Source organism: Pyrus communis, chromosome 6, assembly GCF_963583255.1.
Source record: "Pyrus communis chromosome 6, drPyrComm1.1, whole genome shotgun sequence".
Taxonomy (NCBI): domain Eukaryota; kingdom Viridiplantae; phylum Streptophyta; class Magnoliopsida; order Rosales; family Rosaceae; genus Pyrus; species Pyrus communis.
In genome coordinates, this window is record NC_084808.1 from 27,892,299 (window position 1) to 27,912,622 (window position 20,324).

The 20,324-nt window shown below is 41.1% G+C and overlaps 5 protein-coding genes across 5 annotated transcripts; 2 read left to right on the top strand and 3 right to left on the bottom strand.

Moving 5' to 3' along the window:
- The first annotated feature begins 232 nt into the window (after positions 1–232).
- On the top strand, positions 233–2,989 carry LOC137737619 (receptor protein kinase-like protein ZAR1). The gene is made up of 2 exons (XM_068477154.1): positions 233–1,865; positions 2,023–2,989. The coding sequence occupies exons 1-2, from the start codon at positions 389–391 to the stop codon at positions 2,694–2,696; spliced, it is 2,151 nt and encodes a 716-aa protein (XP_068333255.1). The 5' UTR covers positions 233–388; the 3' UTR covers positions 2,697–2,989.
- Positions 2,990–3,726: 737 nt separating this feature from the next.
- Positions 3,727–4,883, bottom strand: LOC137736503 (auxin-responsive protein IAA32). The gene is made up of 4 exons (XM_068475765.1): positions 4,735–4,883; positions 4,322–4,570; positions 4,133–4,241; positions 3,727–3,939 (listed from the first exon to the last, which is right to left on the bottom strand). The coding sequence occupies exons 1-4, from the start codon at positions 4,877–4,879 to the stop codon at positions 3,858–3,860; spliced, it is 585 nt and encodes a 194-aa protein (XP_068331866.1). The 5' UTR covers positions 4,880–4,883; the 3' UTR covers positions 3,727–3,857.
- Positions 4,884–5,885: 1,002 nt separating this feature from the next.
- LOC137737714 (uncharacterized) lies at positions 5,886–9,788 on the bottom strand. Its single transcript, XM_068477260.1, has 9 exons — positions 9,290–9,788; positions 9,078–9,155; positions 7,924–8,799; positions 7,648–7,750; positions 7,188–7,288; positions 6,898–7,072; positions 6,551–6,721; positions 6,373–6,473; positions 5,886–6,256 (listed from the first exon to the last, which is right to left on the bottom strand). Exons 1-9 carry the CDS (start codon positions 9,644–9,646, stop codon positions 6,197–6,199), a joined length of 2,022 nt encoding a protein of 673 aa, XP_068333361.1. The 5' UTR covers positions 9,647–9,788; the 3' UTR covers positions 5,886–6,196.
- A 77-nt stretch (positions 9,789–9,865) lies between these two features.
- LOC137737713 (elongator complex protein 2-like) lies at positions 9,866–14,461 on the top strand. Its single transcript, XM_068477259.1, has 9 exons — positions 9,866–10,117; positions 10,219–10,306; positions 10,436–10,521; positions 10,935–11,088; positions 11,440–11,600; positions 11,699–12,698; positions 12,857–13,074; positions 13,304–13,481; positions 13,765–14,461. Exons 1-9 carry the CDS (start codon positions 9,959–9,961, stop codon positions 14,247–14,249), a joined length of 2,529 nt encoding a protein of 842 aa, XP_068333360.1. The 5' UTR covers positions 9,866–9,958; the 3' UTR covers positions 14,250–14,461.
- Positions 14,462–16,339: 1,878 nt separating this feature from the next.
- On the bottom strand, positions 16,340–19,278 carry LOC137737077 (RAF-like serine/threonine-protein kinase PRAF). The gene is made up of 2 exons (XM_068476437.1): positions 17,952–19,278; positions 16,340–17,806 (listed from the first exon to the last, which is right to left on the bottom strand). The coding sequence occupies exons 1-2, from the start codon at positions 19,163–19,165 to the stop codon at positions 16,738–16,740; spliced, it is 2,283 nt and encodes a 760-aa protein (XP_068332538.1). The 5' UTR covers positions 19,166–19,278; the 3' UTR covers positions 16,340–16,737.
- Between the last annotated feature and the right edge of the window lie 1,046 nt (positions 19,279–20,324).

The following is a 20,324-nucleotide window of genomic DNA, read 5'->3' on the forward strand; positions in this document are numbered from 1 at the left end:
TAATAAGGCCAAACAAACATCCTTAAGGTTAGGTAAAGTCATGAGTCTCATAAAAATAATCAACGCAATGTTTCTTGAACAAAAGCACGATGATTGGTGTCCAACAAAATATCGCGATAAGTTGAATTTAAGGGATTTGAGTGACAGTATCGTATGGATTCCCACGCCAACCTACTCTTTTGCCATTTTCTTTTGGGTTCTCTATAGTCCCAAGGTCCGTGCTTGCTGAGCCTCTACCATTCTCCATCACTGTCAAGGCTTTCACACTTCCTTTCACTCCACTTCCATTGTCTCTCTCTGCTTTCTCCAAAACCCTTCACTTGGTTTCGGCTGCAGAGAAAGTAAAGGTAATCCCCTTGAACTTTGACTCTGCAATTTTCTGCTGGAAATGTTTTATAATTTAGTTTTGGTATTTCTGCTGCTCTGCAACTCTCATTGCCTGGTGGATTCTTTGAACGACGAAGGCTATGCCCTTTTGTCGTTCAAGCATTCCATTGCAGAAGACCCAGAAGGGTCTCTAAGCAACTGGAACTCCTCTGATTCCAACCCCTGCACATGGAATGGGATTACATGCAAGGACCAAAGGGTTGTCTCCCTCAGCATTCCAAAGAAGAAACTTTCTGGGTCTCTTCCTTCCGCCATGGGAGCCCTCTCCGAGCTCCGCCATGTCAATTTAAGGAACAATATGTTGTACGGAAGCTTGCCCCTTGAGCTTTTCCAAGCTCTGGGGCTCCAAAGTTTGGTGCTTTATGGAAATTCCTTATCTGGGTCTGTCCCAAATGTAATTGGTAAGCTCAAATACCTTCAATCCCTAGATTTATCAGAAAATTTGTTTAATGGGTCGTTGCCCTCGTCGATTATACAATGCAAGAGGCTCAGAACCATCGATCTTAGTCAGAATAATTTCACTGGCTTTCTACCAGAAGGGTTTGGAAGTGGTTTTGTTTCTCTGGAAAAACTTGATCTTTCTTTCAATAAGTTCAGTGGCTCGATTCCTAGTGATATGGGAAATCTGTCTAGCTTGCAAGGCACTGTTGATTTGTCTCATAATCTGTTTTCGGGTGCAATCCCGGCAAGCCTTGGAAATCTTCCTGAGAAGGTTTACATTGATCTTACTTACAACAATTTGAGTGGTCCGATACCGCACAATGGTGCTCTGATGAACAGAGGACCAACTGCTTTTATTGGGAATCCTAATCTTTGTGGCCCTCCATTGAAGAACCCGTGTTCTTCTGAAGTTTCCGGTGCTAGTCCACCATCCTCGATTCCGTATCTGCCAGATAACTCCCACCCTCAGGATTCTGATTATAATGCTGGAAAGAGTGGGAAAGCTAGAGGGTTGAGTAAAAGAGCTGTCGTTGCAATTATAGTGAGTGATGTAATTGGCATTTGCCTTGTTGGGCTGCTTTTCTCATATTGTTATTCGAGGTTTTGGGTACGTAGTAAGGTTAAGGATGAAAATGGTTATGACAAGGGAGGTAAGCGAAGGAAAGAGTGCTTGTGCTTCAGGAAAGATGAATCGGAGACTTTATCGGAGAATATGGAGCACTATGATCTAGTGGCATTGGATACACAAGTGGCATTTGATCTGGACGAGCTTCTTAAGGCGTCTGCTTTTGTTCTTGGAAAAAGTGGAATTGGAATTGTTTACAAAGTTGTACTTGAAGAAGGAATCACGGTAGCAGTGAGAAGATTGGGCGAAGGGGGCTCCCAGAGATTCAAGGAATTTCAGACGGAAGTCGAAGCAATTGGAAAGCTAAGGCATCCTAATGTCGTTACTCTGAGGGCTTATTACTGGTCTGTTGATGAAAAGCTGCTCATATATGACTATATTCCTAATGGCAGCCTTGCCACCGCCATTCACGGTGAGCTTACCATTTTTCCTTGTCTATTTTGGTTACTCATACTCTTGTTAGTGGTTTTTATATTCTCTTGCTAATGGTAGGTGTATTTACTCAGATTTGCGAATAAAATTATAAATGTGGTGTTTTTGTTGATTTGATTGTTTTGTTCTGTCATTAGGAAAGCCAGGAGTGGTATCATTCACACCGCTATCATGGTCTGTTCGGTTGAATATCATGAAAGGAATTGCAAAAGGCTTGGTCTATCTTCATGAGTTTAGCCCCAAGAAATATGTCCATGGAGATTTGAAGCCAAATAACATACTGCTTGGACAGAACATGGAACCCCACATTTCTGATTTCGGACTTGGACGCCTTGCAAATATCGCTGGAGGGTCCCCGACACTGCAATCCAACCGAATCCCCACAGAAATATCACAAGAAAGGCAACAAACGAGTGCAGTGCCAACTGAAGCTTCTCTGGTTAGTTTGTCCAGCAATATGGGATCTTGTTATCAGGCCCCAGAAGCTCTGAAAGTGGTGAAACCATCACAGAAGTGGGATGTGTATTCGTACGGGGTACTCTTACTCGAAATGATTACCGGAAGATTGCCAATAGTCCAAGTGGGTTCCTCAGAAATGGACCTGGTTCATTGGATTCAGCTCAACATTGAAGAGAAGAAGCCTCTTTTAGATGTTTTAGATCCAAATTTGATGCAAGATGTGGATAAGGAAGAAGAGATTATCGCGGTTCTGAAGATCGCAATGGCTTGCGTTCACAGCAGCCCTGAAAGGAGACCGATAATGAGGCACATATCCGATGCTTTAGACAGGTTGGCCACGTCTGCTGTCTGAGATATGATAGGCGGCAAATTCAATCCACTTGTGAAGCTTGATGTTTGAGTTAGTTCAATCTTAGTGATCGTGCATTTGTGTATTTAGCGTAGGCGTTTCGACAGTAAGATTTCTGATTTTCCTACTGTCATTTGATAGAGCTAGGTTGAGGTAGATCCGCTGAAAGAGCATTGTTAACTGTGCATGAATTGGCCCTTAACTAGTATATTTGTGAACGCTGATGTCTTCATGCTCTTATTTCAGACCTTTTTGTATCTTCTTGTTCTTGTAGGTTAATGAAGTTGCTGATTTGTTTCTTGTTCCTTACTGCCTCTTATCTCCACAGATATAATCTTTGAATCATTAAACGAAACGGGTTCGCCTTTCCCCTTCAGAATATGAACGATAATCGCCATTGAATTTATACATTGGTATGTTAGCAACAAACGTTGGATAAGCTACATTGGTTAGAGCGAATGTATTTAACGATTCTTGTTTATCACAACTTGGACTAAAACATTTAAGGTAGAATATAAAGTGTCTTTTGTTATCAACTGGCTGGAAAGTGTTCTGAACTGTCTGTTTTCATGATTTCATCACATTGTAAAACAGTAAGATTAAGACAGTTGATTATCTATTTACCCACCATTTAGCGCGAATAAAGGGGGAGTGGGCTCCACCAAACTATTTAGTTAGTCAATCTTCGACAAGATTCCAGCTGTCCTTTTGATCAGTCAAGTAATTAGTAATTAATCTACGTATTCTGTTCTATTGACTTAAAAGCTGAGTTTCTTTGTCGGAGACTCGGAATGTATTTGGTCTGTCTAACTCTGCATTCTGTCACTGATCTTTCGGTGTCCTTTGTAGATTGTGATTTTCTCACTCACAAGTCACTGCACTAAACAAACACCATAATGTTTTTCGTCTTCGTGTCAGTAATATCGGCGGTATTTTATGTGTAATTAGATATTTTTCACGTGATGCAAAAGACATGTATAAAGAAATAAATAATTAGTTAGAGGGCTAAGCGTTATTAAAAGTTTAGCTTGAAGCCTATCTTACGATTTCTTGTGCATACAAACATGCTATTGTTGGTACACTATTTCGTAGTCGAAATGGTGTTTCAACTTCCAACGTTAAATTATCTCTAAGAACATATGAAACAATGCGGAAAACGAAAAATTAGTTAAATTTCAAAGGAGGTGAAAGAAAAGCTTGATTTTTTCTTGCAATCCTCATTCGCGTCACACATTCTACAAATTCCCTGTCACAATTCAAAACAAACTTCAACAATATAGTCTTTAATAAATTGGAAAATCCAATCAAAATTCAAGCAGTTATTTGATAACCATTTCATTTTTAGTTTTTTGTTATCATTTTTTTTTTGTTGGAAATAAAACTAAAGCAAAAGCCAAAATGGTTACGAACAAGGTCTAAGTAAAGGATAAAGAACATACTTCCATGGAACATCACCGACAGTTCGCCAATTGTCACCTCTGTCCTTGTAAAAAAGCAAAAACTCGGACGCATCCTGAGATAACCTTAACCCAGATGCAGATTGTCTACCTGAAACATCAATGCACCACTTATTAATTTGTGAGCGTAAAGATCCTCACTTTCTTAGATTATCTTTTCCTCCTACTTACCAAACATGTCTTCCAGCTGAAAGGCAAGACTCGAGTAACCACTGTGATCAGGAATACAGACTTTCCTGCCAATAACAAGCCCATCCATGTTAACCTTCACATAAGCCCTCCTCTCCTTGCTTTGCACTCCCTCTGCTTCTTCGTCGCAATCTTCCGCGACATTTCTCGCGTTTAGAATGCTAGTGTTCTTCAAGTTCAGGTTAGCCTGGGGCCAATCTATCAGACCATCATATCCCTCCAAGCTCACCACTACAAAAGTAGATGCAATGTACAAAAAGAAAACAGACACATGTGAGTTTGGCCAGTTGGCCTGTCTTGAACCAAGTTCGAATTCCGTTTTCTGCAGATTAGTAGTTTAAAATATCTCTCGTAGAAGAGATCGAAGAAGAAAAAGGGAGGAAGAAGGAACGTACAATGTGCAGATGGATGGTAAGTTTCAGGCTGCAGAGCTCTGAGGCTAAGACCAAGATCAATGATGGCATCATTCTCTTTGGCTTCGTAGTAAACTGACTGGAAGGTTGAAGGACTGACCAGAAAGCTTGATGCATTTGGATCCATTAAATCTGACTCACAACTTAGTCATTACAACATCTGCTACCATATATATATATATATATATATATGTATGTATCTATACATGTATGTATATATGTATATGTATGTATACTCACATATTTATACCGGAAGCAGTAGTGAGTAGACATTGTAACATGGAAGACTGAGAGTCTGCTTCCATTACCAATCATTCAGTTTTGTGTTTGCTTATCTACTTGTGCTGCTACAAAACGTGCAGGTACAAGTTAGGAACAAAACACCCCAACGACAAGGGATGGTCTCTGTGATTCTGACAGCATTGGTTAGATTCTGCAACCCAAGCTTGCTACAGATTAAGGGTTTGAAATTTCAGGTCGGAATTCAACAGAAATCGGACGCAGAAGATCGATTCATTAGCTGGTTCGACGAACTTATAACGAATTAAAAAACATGCATGTATACGTGTTCATTTCGACACCATGGTATTATCGAAACTCTCTTGTTATTGGCTGCATCTGAAATCTACTACAAAATTGCTGCATGTATACAATAAAACAGTCAATTAAAAGTTATAAGAAAATCAATTCCACTCCAATCTTTGTATGACTGAAAGCACTTTTAGAAAAAAATATTTCTAAGTTCTGAAAGCACTTGAAGTATTTTTTGCAAGAAACACTAGTTTATGTGTCATCCAGGGAGCACTTTTAAGTGTTTTTCCAAAATTTACTTGCATTTTTACTAAAGATTGGTTTTAAAAACATTTTCATCAAAAGCGTTTGCAGCCATTTTAAAAACGCTTCCAAACGAGTTCTAAAGCTTTAGTTCTATTTGTTGGCCAACTTCTGTTAAATTCCACGATTGTTACTTTTCGAGGGAACACCAATGCCCTACAACCCACTCCGGCATGCCCTCTAAAATACAAGACATGAAGCTTTCAGATAATAAGATTCTCAACTCCTTACTTGTTTTTCCACCGCCCCATGAAATTTATTGATAAAAGATGCTACTGAAACTGCGGAAGGTCACGTGATGAGAAAGACACTAATGAAAATTATGAAATAAAACACTTTCGATGGTACTCATACTGAAGAATCTAAGAAAACAAGAGATTGATATACGGCCACGTGGGTTTGCAATCCATAACTTGGTTGCACCACGTAACTATATTCCAGTATCATACAATAATTTTTCGTATTCACTACTTTACTCCTTGCTGACAAAATGTTGAAGGTGATGAACTGTGTTTTGTTGTATAAAAACCTAAAAACCTTTCAAGCTGCTTGTGAAATCAACCTTACTCCCGTAACAAATTGAAGGGATTAAGTTTCATGGTTTTGGTAATCACGTTGAGTCGTGCCGACAAAGAAATTCGACTATACATGGATGGACCTGCTCCACTGCCTGTAGTTCAGAAACATATATATATATATATATATATATATATATATATATATCAATTGAGAACGTCACATTATGGTACCATAAGAGAGGGAGGGAGAGAGAAGAAAACTTCGTACCAATTTTCCTCCGACCAAATCATAATGAGCGTAGTGTGGACCACCGGGCTGTCCGAAGAGTTTATATGTAACCAGGTGCTGTGGAATCAGCTTCACGGTTTCTGGTTCACCAAAGTATCATAAGCGCGAATCACAGAAACTTTAGAGAAAATATAAGCCATCTATGCTGAGATTTTACCTTCAACCGCTTCAGGTGGGCAAATTAGATCCTGGTCTCCGGCAAGTGCCAAAATAGGGACACTACTTTTGTTTATATGATCCTTATACAAATAGGCACCGCTCCTGTCACGTAATCCACCCTTCCGAAAAGCTGTTGTTAACTGCAAAAGAAGTTTTGCGGGTATGGTGCCTGTCATTTGAAAAAAGCACAGAATAACTAATGGTTGACTTCTTGATGAATCAGTTAGAGACATCCATGAAGAGTGGCTCTAGCAACAACTTTTTAAATAACCACCCATCATGATTGACTTGTTGAATTTCTCGAATGAAATTGACAAAGTATATCGTGTCGGTAGGAATGCTTACAAAAGTTATTCAAAACAAGCTTTTTCAACAACTCTGGATGCATCATGTCCTCTGCTGAAATCAAGTTATTGAGCCAAGAGAAAACATAAGGAGGACGGTTTGAGAGAGGATACGTTGCTGCCAGTAGACTTCCTAAAGGAATAGCTGGCACATTGAGAGCCTGGGCGGGATCAGCCTGCATGACAAGTTCCTTAACATTAGTTCCTTAACAATGTTTAAGCTACACTAACAATCATACATTCATTGTAATTAATTTAGAGATGATCTACCGCAACTCTGCATCCACTTACAAGGGGTGTGAGCAGTTTGAGAGTTGACTTTGAAGATGTGTAATCAAGTGATGACGCTAATGTTACAACAGCTGCTAATTGGGACTCTCTTCCTTCAGAACCTTAAAGATGAAATAAATAAAGGTATCAGACTCATATGCTGGAGCGTTTCTTACAAAGTTTTACGAAATGAAAATGGTACCAAAGCATATCAAGGAACCAAAACTGGATGCATTCAATCAAATCTGCTATCAGTATTTAAGCAAGTTCTTAAGAAAAAAAATTCATAACACTCAACCGGACTCAATTGTACTGGGGAAAGAAAATAACACATTAGAACACCGCGTGAGGGGTAGGAAAACAGCACGTGAATAACCGGTATTCAACCAATCAAGTATCAACAATAATACATAGAGCAGCGAATTCCACCCAAAAGGCAAATAAAGAAAAGGAAATGCATGGGGAAAAAAGGGAATCTCACCACATCGTGAAAGCATTGCGTAAAGCAATATACCACCCATCGAGTGTCCAATAGCCAACAACTTCCCATCCTTTGGCTTACTTTCTGCCATTATATAGTCCATCTGTAAATTAATATTGAAAACTATAAATTCATCATGTAAAAGGAAGGAAAACTATTTGATTCAATATAATATAAGAGGTACTATGTGTAATCCAAATTGTGCTTCTTCTAAAGACTAAATTCAAAAAGGGCAATCATATGATAGCCTTCCATCAATAAAAATTGTCACCTCACCACAGCAGGTACATCCTCTTCCAAGTAATGGTCAAAGTCCCAATCATATTTCACCATCAATTCAAGTTGTTTCTGGAAATCTTCCAGCGTAGAATTTAAACGCTCTTGCAAGTCAAACAATGGAGGTGAAACTGATCGCTGACCCTCTTCAATGATATTTACAAGCCTTTGACTGAGGTCCTTGATCTGGCTAGCAATACTTGAGTTTTGTCTTGTCTCTAACAGGCCTGAAATCTTATAGCTTATCTCATTAATACGCTCGGATAATGCAGAACCAGCGAACAGTTTTGAAATTTGGTCAAGCAACTTAGCAGCCATGATCGTCGATTGACCTTCACTGAGAAAGCCAGAAATTCTTTCTGACAGCTGCGTAAAAGTTTCTGTCAACTTTGTCACTGATTTTGATTCATCCCCTACAGTTACTATATTTGTAACGTCTCCACTGAAAGCTGAAATCACTCCTTGAGCAGGAACCTCAGTTGCTGGGGCACCAGACTGCTTTTCTGCAGAAAATGCTCCATTAGTGGCACTCTTAGAAGAAGAATTCTCATGTTTTTCTTCTCGAGCAGGAGTCTCAGGTGCCGAGGCAACAGGAAAACCATTTGACTGCTTTTCTGCAGGAAAAGCTGCATCAGTTGCACTCTTAGAAGCTGAATTTTCATCTTTTGCTTCCTGAGCAGGAGTCTCAGGTGCTGAGGCAGCAGGAAAAGCTGCATCAGTTGCACTCTCAGAAACAGCTTCCATCTCTTCAGACCTTTCATGGGCAGATTGCTGAATTTCCTTTTGATCCGATTCTTGCACGCTCAGTCCAGCACCACGAACTTCGAGAACCCAGGTCTCGAATCCTTGCCTAGACATGTAACGCGCAAACGAAGACTGCAGATATGCCACATTCCATCAGCAATCACAAATAAACCAAGTCAAATGCACACATTGACATTGAAAACTCACTCCTTCTAGTGTTCTTTTGCAAAAATTAAGAATAAAGTCGTAAATTTGAGATTCATTACAATTTTTCTCTATCATCTGGCTACAAATTAACAACATTTTAACAAGAACAAGAAAATTGATTTTTTTTTTTTTTAATTAGATACATTAATTAAACGATTAATTGAGAGATTAATAACAATTATTTCATGCAAATGTAATGTTACCTCAGGAGAGAGATCATATCCAATGGCGTTGGTCCCCACTCCTGACAATAGCAGCAATGGATGTTTCCTCTGAGGCGCCTGTTTCATTAAACACTCACTCAACCTCAATTTCTCGTAAATTATAAGTATTAATTCCTAAAAATTGATTCATTTAAATCATAATTTTAAAATTGAACAGAAATAAATTCCTTTTTAAAAAGCAAATTTAGTACCTTGGGGCACGGGTGGTATCGCCAGAGCGCGAGCTTCCAATCGGAGTTCGGCACGGACACGTAGTGGAGCTCATCGGCCGTGCATATCGACGGCTTCTCCGGAAGTTTGACTGCGGCGGCCTCTCCTGGGTCGGTGGAGAAGGCTCTGAGCCGGAACGACGTCGTCCAGCACGAGGTCGACAGCGAGAGGACTCGACGCGCCCCGGAGGCGCGCGAGCCGAGGAGGGTGGGGCTGAGGGACCGAATGGTGGATAACGACGGCGATGACGTGGATGACGATGGTGATGGTGATGATAACGACGATGCGTGATGATTCAGGAGAAGCGCGCAGCGAATGTCGTACTGGATTGCCGCCATCTGAAGTTTGGTCTTTTTCGGTTATTTCAGTTTGAATATTTCTCGGTAGAAGCGGTTGAGACGGTGAAGTGTGGCGTTGAACATTTCGCCTGTATACTTTACCAAGCGTAACAGGCCTTGATATATCGTTTTTAGGCCCAATAAGTAAGTCTTTGATTTTGGGCCTCGGCCCATTTTTCTAACTCCGGCCCAAAAATTCCTTTCTTCCTTTCTCTCACTTTTGCCCGGACCAGCAAAAGCAGAACGAGAGCTTCCAACACCTGAAGGCTGAAGCCGCCGTCTATCTGCCAAACCACAGCCAGTTCTTCCACCATGTCTAGCGGAGATGGTGGCGGAGGAGGGAGTGGGGTTGGAGTGAAGGGAGTGTTCATAGGAGCAGGCTGCAACAGAATCGTCAACAACGTCTCGTGGGGTGCTTGTGATTTGGTTGCTTTCGGTGCCCAAAACGCCGTCGCTATCTTTAATCCGAAGGTCCTCTCTCTCTCTCTCTCTATCTCCCCTTTATGAACCCAGTTTTCCATTCAAACTAATTTATTTATTTATTTTTTTTTATTTTACAAAAATGGCTGCAGACAGCTCAAATTTGGACTACTCTTCCGGGTCACAAGGCTGCTGTGAATTGCACCCATTGGCTCCCAAGTAACAAGTTTGCATATAGAGGTACTTTTTGGGATTTTTCTGAAACAAGTGAAGAAAAAAAGAGAGTATTTTTAGTGTTTTCTGAATTCAAATTTACTGTTTTTAAGTTGTTATTTGGGTTTCTGACTAGATTTTGCCGGATTTCCACAGCTAAACACTTGGACCGGCATTATTTGCTCTCTGGAGATGCTGCTGGTGCAATTATTTTGTGGGAGTTCTCTGTTCTTGAAGGAAAGGTATACTCTTGTCGTTGCCGGTGTTCGTGTTATTGCAAATCTTATTGTTTTTGTTGGTGTTTTCTTAAAGTTTCCTTCGAAACTTATCAGTACAGTAGGTTGCATTGAATTGTTGAACGAATGTAGCGAATAGCTAGTTAAAACTGTGTGAAAAGTTGTAGTTTTAGGTCCTCTTATTTATTTCCTAGCTAGTAGGAGGGTTCTAGCTAGCTAAAACTGTGTGAAAGGTTGTAGTTTTTAGGCCCTCTCGTATGTCTCTTAGCTAGTTGGAGGGTTCGTTACTTATTTCAGTTTTCGGAAGTCTGTTTACTTCTTAATCAGTTAGTTGTGTCTGAGTTGCGAATATATTTGAAAGAATTGTTTTCTGTTGAAATGTGTTATCTTCATGGACTCTGTTTGCTTTTCCTTTACAGTGGGGGTATGTGCAACAGCTACCTCAGTTGCACAAGAAGGGTGTTACATGCATTACTGGAATTATGGTTTCTCAAACTGAGGCAATCTTTGCCTCTACGTCTTCCGATAGTACCGTTTATATATGGGAGGTTGTTTTTCCATCATCTAGTGGAGGTGAGCCCAAAATTCAGTGGACTAAGTCAAATTGTTAACTTTCATAAGTTTTATAGATATCTAAGTTGATTTGCTTTAGTTCTACACATTTGATTCTACTGACAATGTCAAAGAAGGGGTACAAGACAGGTCATGAAGTGGCAACACCATTCCTTCGAACTCTTCCCTAAATCGATCTACTTAGGTTCATGTTATGGATTTGAAACAACCATTATATAAAAGTTTTAACAGTTCTAAAGCACAACAATATCATGTTTTTGTAATGAATGATACAGCCAAAAGTTCTCCCTTCACATCAAATGAAAGAATTTCAAAATCAATTGGAAACATGACTTTTCTGAGTTTTTCTAGGTGACTGTGAACTGTTGCATCTGGATTCTCTCTCCGTTGGTACAAAACCCATGGTAGCGCTTTCGTTATCAGAGTTGCCTGGAAGTACTGGGCACTTAGTCCTGGCAATGGGAGGACTAGATAACAAAATTCACCTTTACAGCGGGGAGAGGAGAGGAAAGGTATGTAGCATTATATTAATCAATTTTCTGATTTTTTTTTGTTGTTGACATTTTTGTGCCTTAAATAAGTTTTGAATTCTTTTCATATGTACATGTAGTTTGTTAAAGGGTGCGAGTTGAAAGGGCATACAGATTGGATCAGAAGTCTGGATTTCGCATTACCTACGTGCACCAATGGTGAGGCAAGCAATGTTCTACTTGTTAGTTCATCTCAAGACAGAGGCATACGCATTTGGAAGATGGCTTTAAAGGGGTCTTTGGACAGCAACCAGAGTGCTTACCGGAAAGAAAAAGTGAGCTTAGCATCTTATATTGAAGGCCCTGTACTTATAGCCGGCACAACATCATATCAGGTATCGTTGGAATCTCTTCTAATTGGACATGAAGATTGGGTGTATTCAGTGGAGTGGCAACCCCCATCAAATGCATCTTCCGAAGGGATTGCCTACTGTCAACCCCAAAGCATCTTATCTGCATCTATGGACAAGACAATGATGATTTGGAAACCTGAAAAGACATCCGGTATCTGGATGAATGTTGTTACTGTTGGAGAATTAAGTCATTGTGCTCTAGGGTTTTATGGCGGCCACTGGAGCCCTAATGGAGATTCAATATTAGCACATGGATATGGTGGATCTTTCCATCTTTGGAAAAATGTCGGCACTGACTATGAAAATTGGCAACCACAAAAGGTTCCATCTGGCCATTTTGCAGCAATAACAGATATTGCATGGGGAAGGTCTGGTCAATACTTGCTCTCAGTCAGTCATGATCAGACAACTCGAATTTTTGCTCCTTGGCAAAATGAGGCGTCTCCTAGGGATGAGGAGTCTTGGCATGAAATTGCACGCCCTCAAGTTCATGGTCATAATATTAGCTGTGTGGCCATCATCCAAGGAAAAGGGAACCATCGATTTGTCAGCGGAGCTGATGAGAAAGTTGCCAGAGTGTTTGAAGCTCCTTTGTCTTTCTTGAAGACATTGGGTCATGCCATTTCACAAACGTCTAACTTTGCAGATGATCTCCAAGTTGGTGTTCAGATTTTGGGTGCAAATATGTCTGCTCTTGGGCTATCACAGAAACCTATTTATGTTCACGGTAACTCTCTCTCCTCTCGCCCTTCTTTCTTTTCTAATATTAATGTGGTTTTTCTAGCAAGTATCGTTCTTTTTTTTTCTCAATCAAGTTTTGTAAATTAGGAATAGTTTTTAAGGGCTTAATTTATTTTATTTATTGATTTTGTTTCTTTTTGTCAGCTGAGCAGCATACCCCAGACAAGAATGTGAACGATGGCCTCGACACACTTGAAACCATTCCTGATGCAGTTCCAGTTGTGTTGACTGAACCTCCCATTGAAGATCAACTGGCATGGCATACACTATGGCCAGAGTCGCACAAACTTTACGGTCATGGGAATGAACTGTTTGCTTTGTGCAGTGATCATGACGGGAAGCTTGTTGCTTCTTCATGTAAGGTATGTGGAGTCATTGTACTTGCTGTGATAATAACGGAAACATGGATAATCTTAAAAATTTCTTAGGCAAAACATTGCTCTAGAGAATGGATCGCACTTAGACTGGTGGATAGATTGGAGGAAATTATTTGATAGTACCGAAAGAATTGTAAATCATTTGAAAGTAAGGCGTAACAAGAATAACTCGTTTCATAAGTTATTGTTGTACTAAACAATGATTATGTTGCAGGCCCAATCAGCAGCGGTAGCAGAAATATGGCTATGGCAAATTGGTTCATGGAAAGCAGTTGGTCGCTTGCAGAGTCATACTTTGACAGTGACACAAATGGAATTCTCTCATGATGACAAATTCCTGTTGGCGGTATCAAGGGATCGCCAGTTCTCCGTATTTTCAATCGATAAAGCAGGTACGCTTTAGTTTAAGCTAGGGGAAAGGGATCCTCTCCGGATCCCTTCTTCCTAATCCACCAAATCAGGGAATTCGTACCGTTGAAAATTGATCCAATGGCTGAAGTTATTATTGGATCAAATTTCAATGGCACGGATTCCCTAATTTGATGGATTAGGAGGAAGGGGTCCTCTTCGGATCCCTTCCCTAAGCTAGGTACTTTCACTGTTACCAAGTGATCACCTGTCAAAAGATTGCTAAGACTTTCCGTGATACATAGTTCTTCTGATATCTCTGTTTAGGCACCGATGAAATTAGTTACCAGCTCGTAGCGAAGCAGGAGGCACACAAAAGAATCATATGGGCATGCTCTTGGAATCCACACGGCTACGAATTTGCCACAGGCTCGAGGGACAAGACAGTGAAGATCTGGACAGTGGAAAATGAATCTTCGGTGAAGCTGCTCACGACTCTTCCCCAGTTCAGTAGCAGTGTCATGGCCCTATCTTGGATCGGTCTTGATCGCAAGAGCAACGATGGGCTCCTTGCAGTTGGAATGGAAAACGGACTCATTGAATTGTGGAATCTCTCCGTTAAAAGATCTGATGCTGGAGTAGCAGGCGCAGTTGCTTCCCTTGTCGTACGGCTTGATCCGTTGATGTGCCATGTCTCTGCTGTAAACCGTTTGGCATGGAGAAACTGCAAGAATGAAGATTCCGGTAGCTTTCAGCTCGCTTCTTGCGGGGCAGATCAATGTGTGAGAGTTTTCGAGGTTAACATTAACTGACCATATTTATCGTTTTTTGTAGATGTAAAATAATTCTTGTAAGAGCCAATATTAATTTACCAATTCTAATGTAAGAGCGAGAAATGTTATTTAGACACGCAACTTTGTTGAAGCACTATTTAATACAGGTGGGTTAGTGATACTCGTGTTTAAAATATCTACACAATTGTCGATTTTTCCATCGAAACATTTGAAAAATTAAAACTCGATATGAAAAGGGGGTGAAAAGGAAACTTCACCTTATATCGGCGAGATATAGGTTGCGGCAATTTTCTGTAGTGAATTGGTAGATGTCATCGATAATTATTAATTTTCCTACATCTTGCCGGTACGAGAATAAGTTTCTCTTTTTATATTTATCCGATTTTTGAACATTTCAACGGAAATATCGATAATTTTGTACATATTTAAACATTGGATATAGAAAAATCAAATGAATATTAATGATATTTACCGATTGACTACATAAAATTTGCCGAAACCATTGCAAATTTCAAACTTTTAATTTTTTTTTTTTAAATTTTTTTTTAATTTCGACTAAATCTAAATGAGTTGATCTAACAACATTTTTGAAAATAGTGGGCCCCTCAATCCACATTATTGTCTTTGCATGATACTAAGTAAAAATCAAATAAATCTCTTCCTCTAGTGGGAGCCATTGCAAATCGGATCAAATCCAAATCGAATTCCAAAACAAAAGGATTCTTGTTGTATATGAATGCGACATGAGATGATGAATTGATGGCGCCAATTTCTTCTGGCAGACCTTTCTCCTTCACAAATAAATAGTTATGCCCCATCTGCCAAACTGGGAATCAAAATACGATATTTCACATATTCTTCATGTTGAACATTGAATATTGAGAGCGTCAAATTCCATGGTCCCTCCCTCTTTCTATATGGACTTGCTTGATATTCGTCGCAAAATGCGCTATTCCAATCTCAACTACGGGTAGAGAAGTAGAATTCAAAGATAAGGATGGCTGAACATATTCTCTTATCTCAAACTAACTCACGTCTACTTCAATCAGTTATTTTAGCAATCACAAACTACTGCTAAAAGTATTGAGCTACTTGTCTTCGCTTGGACTAGAGTGAAAACAACAACTTTGGCACCATGTGTCAACTTAAATTATAATCATAATAGTACAAGTAACTCAGTAATCGCTCTCCCATCCCAAAATCAAACCACAAACCTTGTACTAATGCCGGCCGTTTAATTACTAATTAACACATTAATTACTAGGTTAAATCAAAACAAGAAGAATCTAAAACACACTGTCACTGTGATCTGCCGAATATCATGCACTTTTTGCTAGGGGTCAATTTCGATCTGATGAGATTAGATGATTGTGGTGGATTTTATGTTTTTGTTCTTTTGGTCGACATTATTTTATTTTTTGTTTGTTTGTTTCGGGAGCCAAAGTTTTCAAATTTTGACAACATCAAATGTCATTGTCGATTGATGTTACACAATTCCACATAAGATTTGTGTCCCCATCCCACCAGATTCCATTAACTTTAAAGCCAAATTTTACATCATTTGGTGGGGATATATCCAAATTAACATTCATTAGCCAGGGCTTGTTTTGAAATGGAGTGGTAGGAAATGGATCACTAAGGGCTCCGTTTGAAATTGTAAAGTGCTTTTTAACAATAAAAAAAACGTTTCTAAATATGTTTGACAAGATAATAACGCTTAAAAGTTAAAAGCGACCCTAGTTTGTGGAGGAAAATTAGTGGCAATTGGACTGAGATACAACCCGGACTCGGGGGCTAGTAATGAGGAATCTTGACAATGGGCGAAAAACCCAATTCGAGAATATTCCGTGAGTGAAGAAGGGCAATGCGGTTGTAAAGCTCTTCATCGAGTCGCAATCCTGACAGAACTCGAGGAAGAAGTCGCAGCTGAATTTATGCCAACAGTAACCATCAAATTACTTGTAACAAAAGCACTTACGAGCAGAAATGTTCCCTCTCCCTCTCATCACAAAACTGCAATTGCAGTGGCTTGCTTCTGCTGAGAAATTGCAATTGAGCGACGAAACATGTATGTCATGCTCATCAAATATCTACTAAGCAACACAATATAAACAGAAATCTATTTGTTACTTATAAAACATTTATTCAGAAACCCGATCTGCACAAGCACACAATATTTATGTTTGGTTGAGTTTTCCAGCTTTTACAGTATATAACTATAATCCCAGAGACCACCTTTTCATATTCCTATCCACTTCTCTTGTAGGAAGACGACGGCGGCGGCAATGGAGCAGCAACCATGTGACCTTACAAGAAAGAAGAAGAAGAAGACGACGACGACGACCACCAAAGTTTCCTTATTATCTATCACAAATACATACCATAACCAATTATACCAATACCAAAGCCAAAGACTCTAGAAACAGATAAATAAACTTTAAACATAAAAACCAAAGCCTCCCACTTTCCCAAAATTGTTTCCTTCTCCAGGCATTGTTCACTTCCCTCATCTCTGCTGCTTGATGTTGTCGGTGGGAAGCTGAGCAGAGACTTCTGGCAGCACCCTGGCGGCCGCAGATGTCATAGTTTGGTACTGAGAAGGCATTGAGGGCGCCAGAGGTTGTGTGTAGTATATCTGCGCATGAGAGGGATCAGTAGCATATTCATAGGCATAACTGGCATTACCCCCGGAAGAAGGAACGGCCGATTGGGACGGATGGTGAATTTGGGTGGAGTAGCCAACATATTGCTGCTGATGCTGAGCAGAAGGGACTTGAACAAGAGGTGGAGCTGCTGTGGTTGCCGTTCTGTACACCCCTGCTGGGGCAGCCATTTCTGGTTTGACAATTTGGGCATTCCTCATCTGGCTGTAAGCCGCGGATGAGGAAATGGCAGGATTAGGAGGCGTTTGGGAGTGGCTTGAAGGAATAGGAGTGGCAGAATCACTGATATTTGATTGCTCAACTGGCAAAGTAGTGTAAGGTTGTGGCGGCCTGGCAGGCATGTAATAAACTTGGTATTGCTGCTGCTGCTGATCAAGCTGGGGATGATGATGGTGGTGCTGTTGCTGCTGGGGCGGATACACCGGGTAGTACGCCGGAATGGGGACCGAACCTGGGTGGTGCTGGATGTAATGTGTTCCAGCGTGTATAAATTGATGTGGCTGCTGTGCTTCTTGTTGGTGGTGTTGCTGTTGTCCTTGTTGTTGGTAGTGTTGTTGTGCTTGTTGTTGGTGGTGTTGCTGTTGTGCTTGTTGTTGGTGGTGTTGCTGTTGTGCTTGTTGTTGGTGGTGTTGCTGTTGTGCTTGTTGTTGGTGGTGTTGTTGTTGTGCTTGTTGCTGGTGGTGTTGCTGTTGCTGCTGCTGCTGCTGATGATGATCGAATTGCGATTGCAAAACGTACCCAGAATCGTGTACCTGTTGTTGCATCTGAATCCGAGTGGTTGGATCGGAAAGATTTAATTTCGGATCAACGAGGTTTGCCGGAAACCTGGCGTTTGCAGAGGGGATTTGAACTACTGGGTCTTGATAAATTACAGGTTTTGGGCGAGACATGGCATTTGATAAACTATTGTCACTGCAGAATTGAAATTATAACCCCCAATTAATCACTTGATCATCACCCCAAACAACAACTTAAGAGCAATTTAAACAATCAGATTACTAAAAACAGAAGTTCTAAATGACTAATCAGGCTAATTATTGAGAACAATTAGGCATACCTTGAAACTGAATCTGGGGAGGGCAAATCAATAACGCCACTAGATTTGGGCTGCTGAGACTGAGGAGGCAGAGTCAGTGGCTGAAGCTGAGGCTGCGGTGGCGCTGGTTTCCGGTAACCAGCTGGGGCGCCGTGATCGGATCGCTCATCGTCCGAAACTACGCGATTCAAGTAATTGGTGGCCGTGCTCAGCGGCGCGGCGGATGCCACGATGGAAGTGGGCATCTGAGGAGGCGATGAAAGGACCGCGAAAGCACCGTCGTCTTGCTTCTGCCCAACACCACCACCAACAGTCATCTGAGCAAACTGCTCTTCAATCCCCATCTTCTGATCCTGCACTCCAATCCCGCCTCCACCTCCACCGCCGCCGCCATCTTCCACGTGGACCCGAATCGGCGGCAAGTTCGCAAGCGATGGCGACGATGACGTGGACCCAAACGATGAGGAGTTCTCAAGCATCGGCGAATCGGGGACAGATTGAACGTCCTGCCCGTTCCCACCGCCGGCACCTCCGCCCTGTTTGGCATTCTTGCCATTCGCAGGAACCGAAACCTCGACGTCTCTCGAACCGGAGTCCAAATTATTGGCAGCACCGCCGGAAATCGAATCGTCGTCGAGACCCAGCAAGCAGTTGACGGAGGCGGAGTCGGAGAAGCCCCGATTGAGCATACCAGACGCGCCATTGAGCGCGTTCAAGAACCAGTCCTCGGACTTATTGGCTGAAATATCGAGAATGGGCCCCATCGATTGCGACGACTCGGGCTTCAGGGGGAAGAGAAAGAGACGGAGTCGCGAGGGTTTGGACGAAGCGCCGCTGTGGTTGGCCGTGCGGTCGTACTCGTCGATCATGTTGTCGAGGTCCTCGTCGGTGGTGAGGGAGATTAAGGAGTCGAGGTCCTCGCTGGGGAGCTGGTACTTGAGGGTGAAGGGTCGGCCGTTGAGGAGAGTCTTGGAGAGGCGGTCGGAAAGGTCGGAGAGGGAGGTCTGGCGGTCGACCACGACGATTCGGGTGTCGCCTCCGACGTAGCATAGCGACTTGTCGTGGGGGCGGGGGACGATGTGGCCGCCGTAGCTGCACATAAGGCGGAGCCTGGTGGTGGGGGGTTGAGGCTCGTCCCATGAGTCGGTGTTGCGGGAGCGAGGGGAAGAGTCGAGGGAGTCGGCGTAGTTCAGGTGGTGGGATTGCAGCGGGGGCGCCGCTGGTGATGGGTCCATAGCGGCGGAGGAGTGGAGTGAGTGAGAGAGTATTGTGAGGGTTTTTTGGTGGGTGGTGGTGGTTTAGAATTTCACTCTTCTTCTCCTTTTGGGGGCGGAGAAAGAGAGGAGAGAGAAAAAGAGGGGCTGACGAATGGGGAGTGGATGCTCTTATAGTTACTCCACACCTGGTCTGCTCTCCTCAATATTCCAGCTGTTTGCTTTTTCTTTTTTTAATTTTTTCGTATATTTCGTCTATTTTTTAAATATTAATTTAGTTTATTTGTTTGGTAAATGTACTAAAAAGGGGGTTTTGGGTTAATTATTTGGATTAATAATGTTAGGTAATAATAAAATTGTGAACTTTTTTATGGGGAGGAGGGAAAGAGGAGGGAATTGTGGGGAAAAGGCCAAGCTGGAAATGAAACTGTGTACTAGTCCAGATGGGTTGACAGCTAGTAAACTGATTGGTTCCAGTTAGGGTCCATGAGAAGAAATTTTTAATTATGATGGAAACACTAGTGGTACATCACATGTTATTATGTAAGTGGTGAAAAATTTTATTTTTTAAGTTATTAAATTTTTAACACACATATCTCATTATTTGTATAGTGACACGTGATGTACCAACTCGTATGTCGGTCACATTGAAAAATTTCTCATCGACCAGAGGAAGCTCATGTGGTATCTGCTGCACCCAAACTCACAGTAGTCCTATGAAAATCATATTGAATGTCCAATCCCATAGCCCTTGACTATTTCTATTTTTTAAACAAACGATTTTATCTATACTAAGAGAGTGAGAAAATAAACTAAACATCATATAAGCTAATAATAATGTGGTTCAAAATTCTCTTTGACAAAAAATAGTTGAGCTTGCTCTAAAATGATTATGAACGCACAAAATGAATGGTTACACCCTTTTGACAACAATAGCCAATTAGAAATTTACGTAGAAACGACCGTCACATAATACTATTAGTGTCATTATATTTTAAGTATTATCGTGTTAATAAATAAATAAAATATGGATTATAACATGAGTAAATTATAAAATTGCATAGTGATGCAATGATCATACCGAAATATTTTATCACAACTCAAGTGACCACCAAACAAATGCGTCTAATTTAGTGGCTATGTATGTATTCAAACTTAGAACCTCAGCAACAACATAGTG

What these genes read in the sequence shown, in the direction of transcription:
- LOC137737619 (XM_068477154.1), top strand. Translation starts at nt 389, where the DNA reads ATGTTTTATAATTTAGTTTTGGTATTTCTGCTGCTCTGCAACTCTCAT. An exon ending in CCTTGCCACCGCCATTCACG is followed by an intron (nt 1,866 to 2,022) that starts GTGAGCTTACCA and finishes TTCTGTCATTAG; the next exon opens with GAAAGCCAGGAGTGGTATCA.
- LOC137737713 (XM_068477259.1), top strand. Translation starts at nt 9,959, where the DNA reads ATGTCTAGCGGAGATGGTGGCGGAGGAGGGAGTGGGGTTGGAGTGAAG. An exon ending in GCGGGGAGAGGAGAGGAAAG is followed by an intron (nt 11,601 to 11,698) that starts GTATGTAGCATT and finishes ATGTACATGTAG; the next exon opens with TTTGTTAAAGGGTGCGAGTT. An exon ending in GAAACCTATTTATGTTCACG is followed by an intron (nt 12,699 to 12,856) that starts GTAACTCTCTCT and finishes TCTTTTTGTCAG; the next exon opens with CTGAGCAGCATACCCCAGAC.
- LOC137736503 (XM_068475765.1), bottom strand. Translation starts at nt 4,879, where the DNA reads ATGGATCCAAATGCATCAAGCTTTCTGGTCAGTCCTTCAACCTTCCAG. An exon ending in TCAGCTGGAAGACATGTTTG is followed by an intron (nt 4,242 to 4,321) that starts GTAAGTAGGAGG and finishes TTGATGTTTCAG; the next exon opens with GTAGACAATCTGCATCTGGG. An exon ending in GTCGGTGATGTTCCATGGAA is followed by an intron (nt 3,940 to 4,132) that starts GTATGTTCTTTA and finishes GAATTGTGACAG; the next exon opens with GGAATTTGTAGAATGTGTGA.
- LOC137737714 (XM_068477260.1), bottom strand. Translation starts at nt 9,646, where the DNA reads ATGGCGGCAATCCAGTACGACATTCGCTGCGCGCTTCTCCTGAATCAT. An exon ending in GATACCACCCGTGCCCCAAG is followed by an intron (nt 9,156 to 9,289) that starts GTACTAAATTTG and finishes TTAATGAAACAG; the next exon opens with GCGCCTCAGAGGAAACATCC. An exon ending in GCTTGTTTTGAATAACTTTT is followed by an intron (nt 6,722 to 6,897) that starts GTAAGCATTCCT and finishes TTCAAATGACAG; the next exon opens with GCACCATACCCGCAAAACTT.
- LOC137737077 (XM_068476437.1), bottom strand. Translation starts at nt 19,165, where the DNA reads ATGGACCCATCACCAGCGGCGCCCCCGCTGCAATCCCACCACCTGAAC. An exon ending in TCCCCAGATTCAGTTTCAAG is followed by an intron (nt 17,807 to 17,951) that starts GTATGCCTAATT and finishes TCAATTCTGCAG; the next exon opens with TGACAATAGTTTATCAAATG.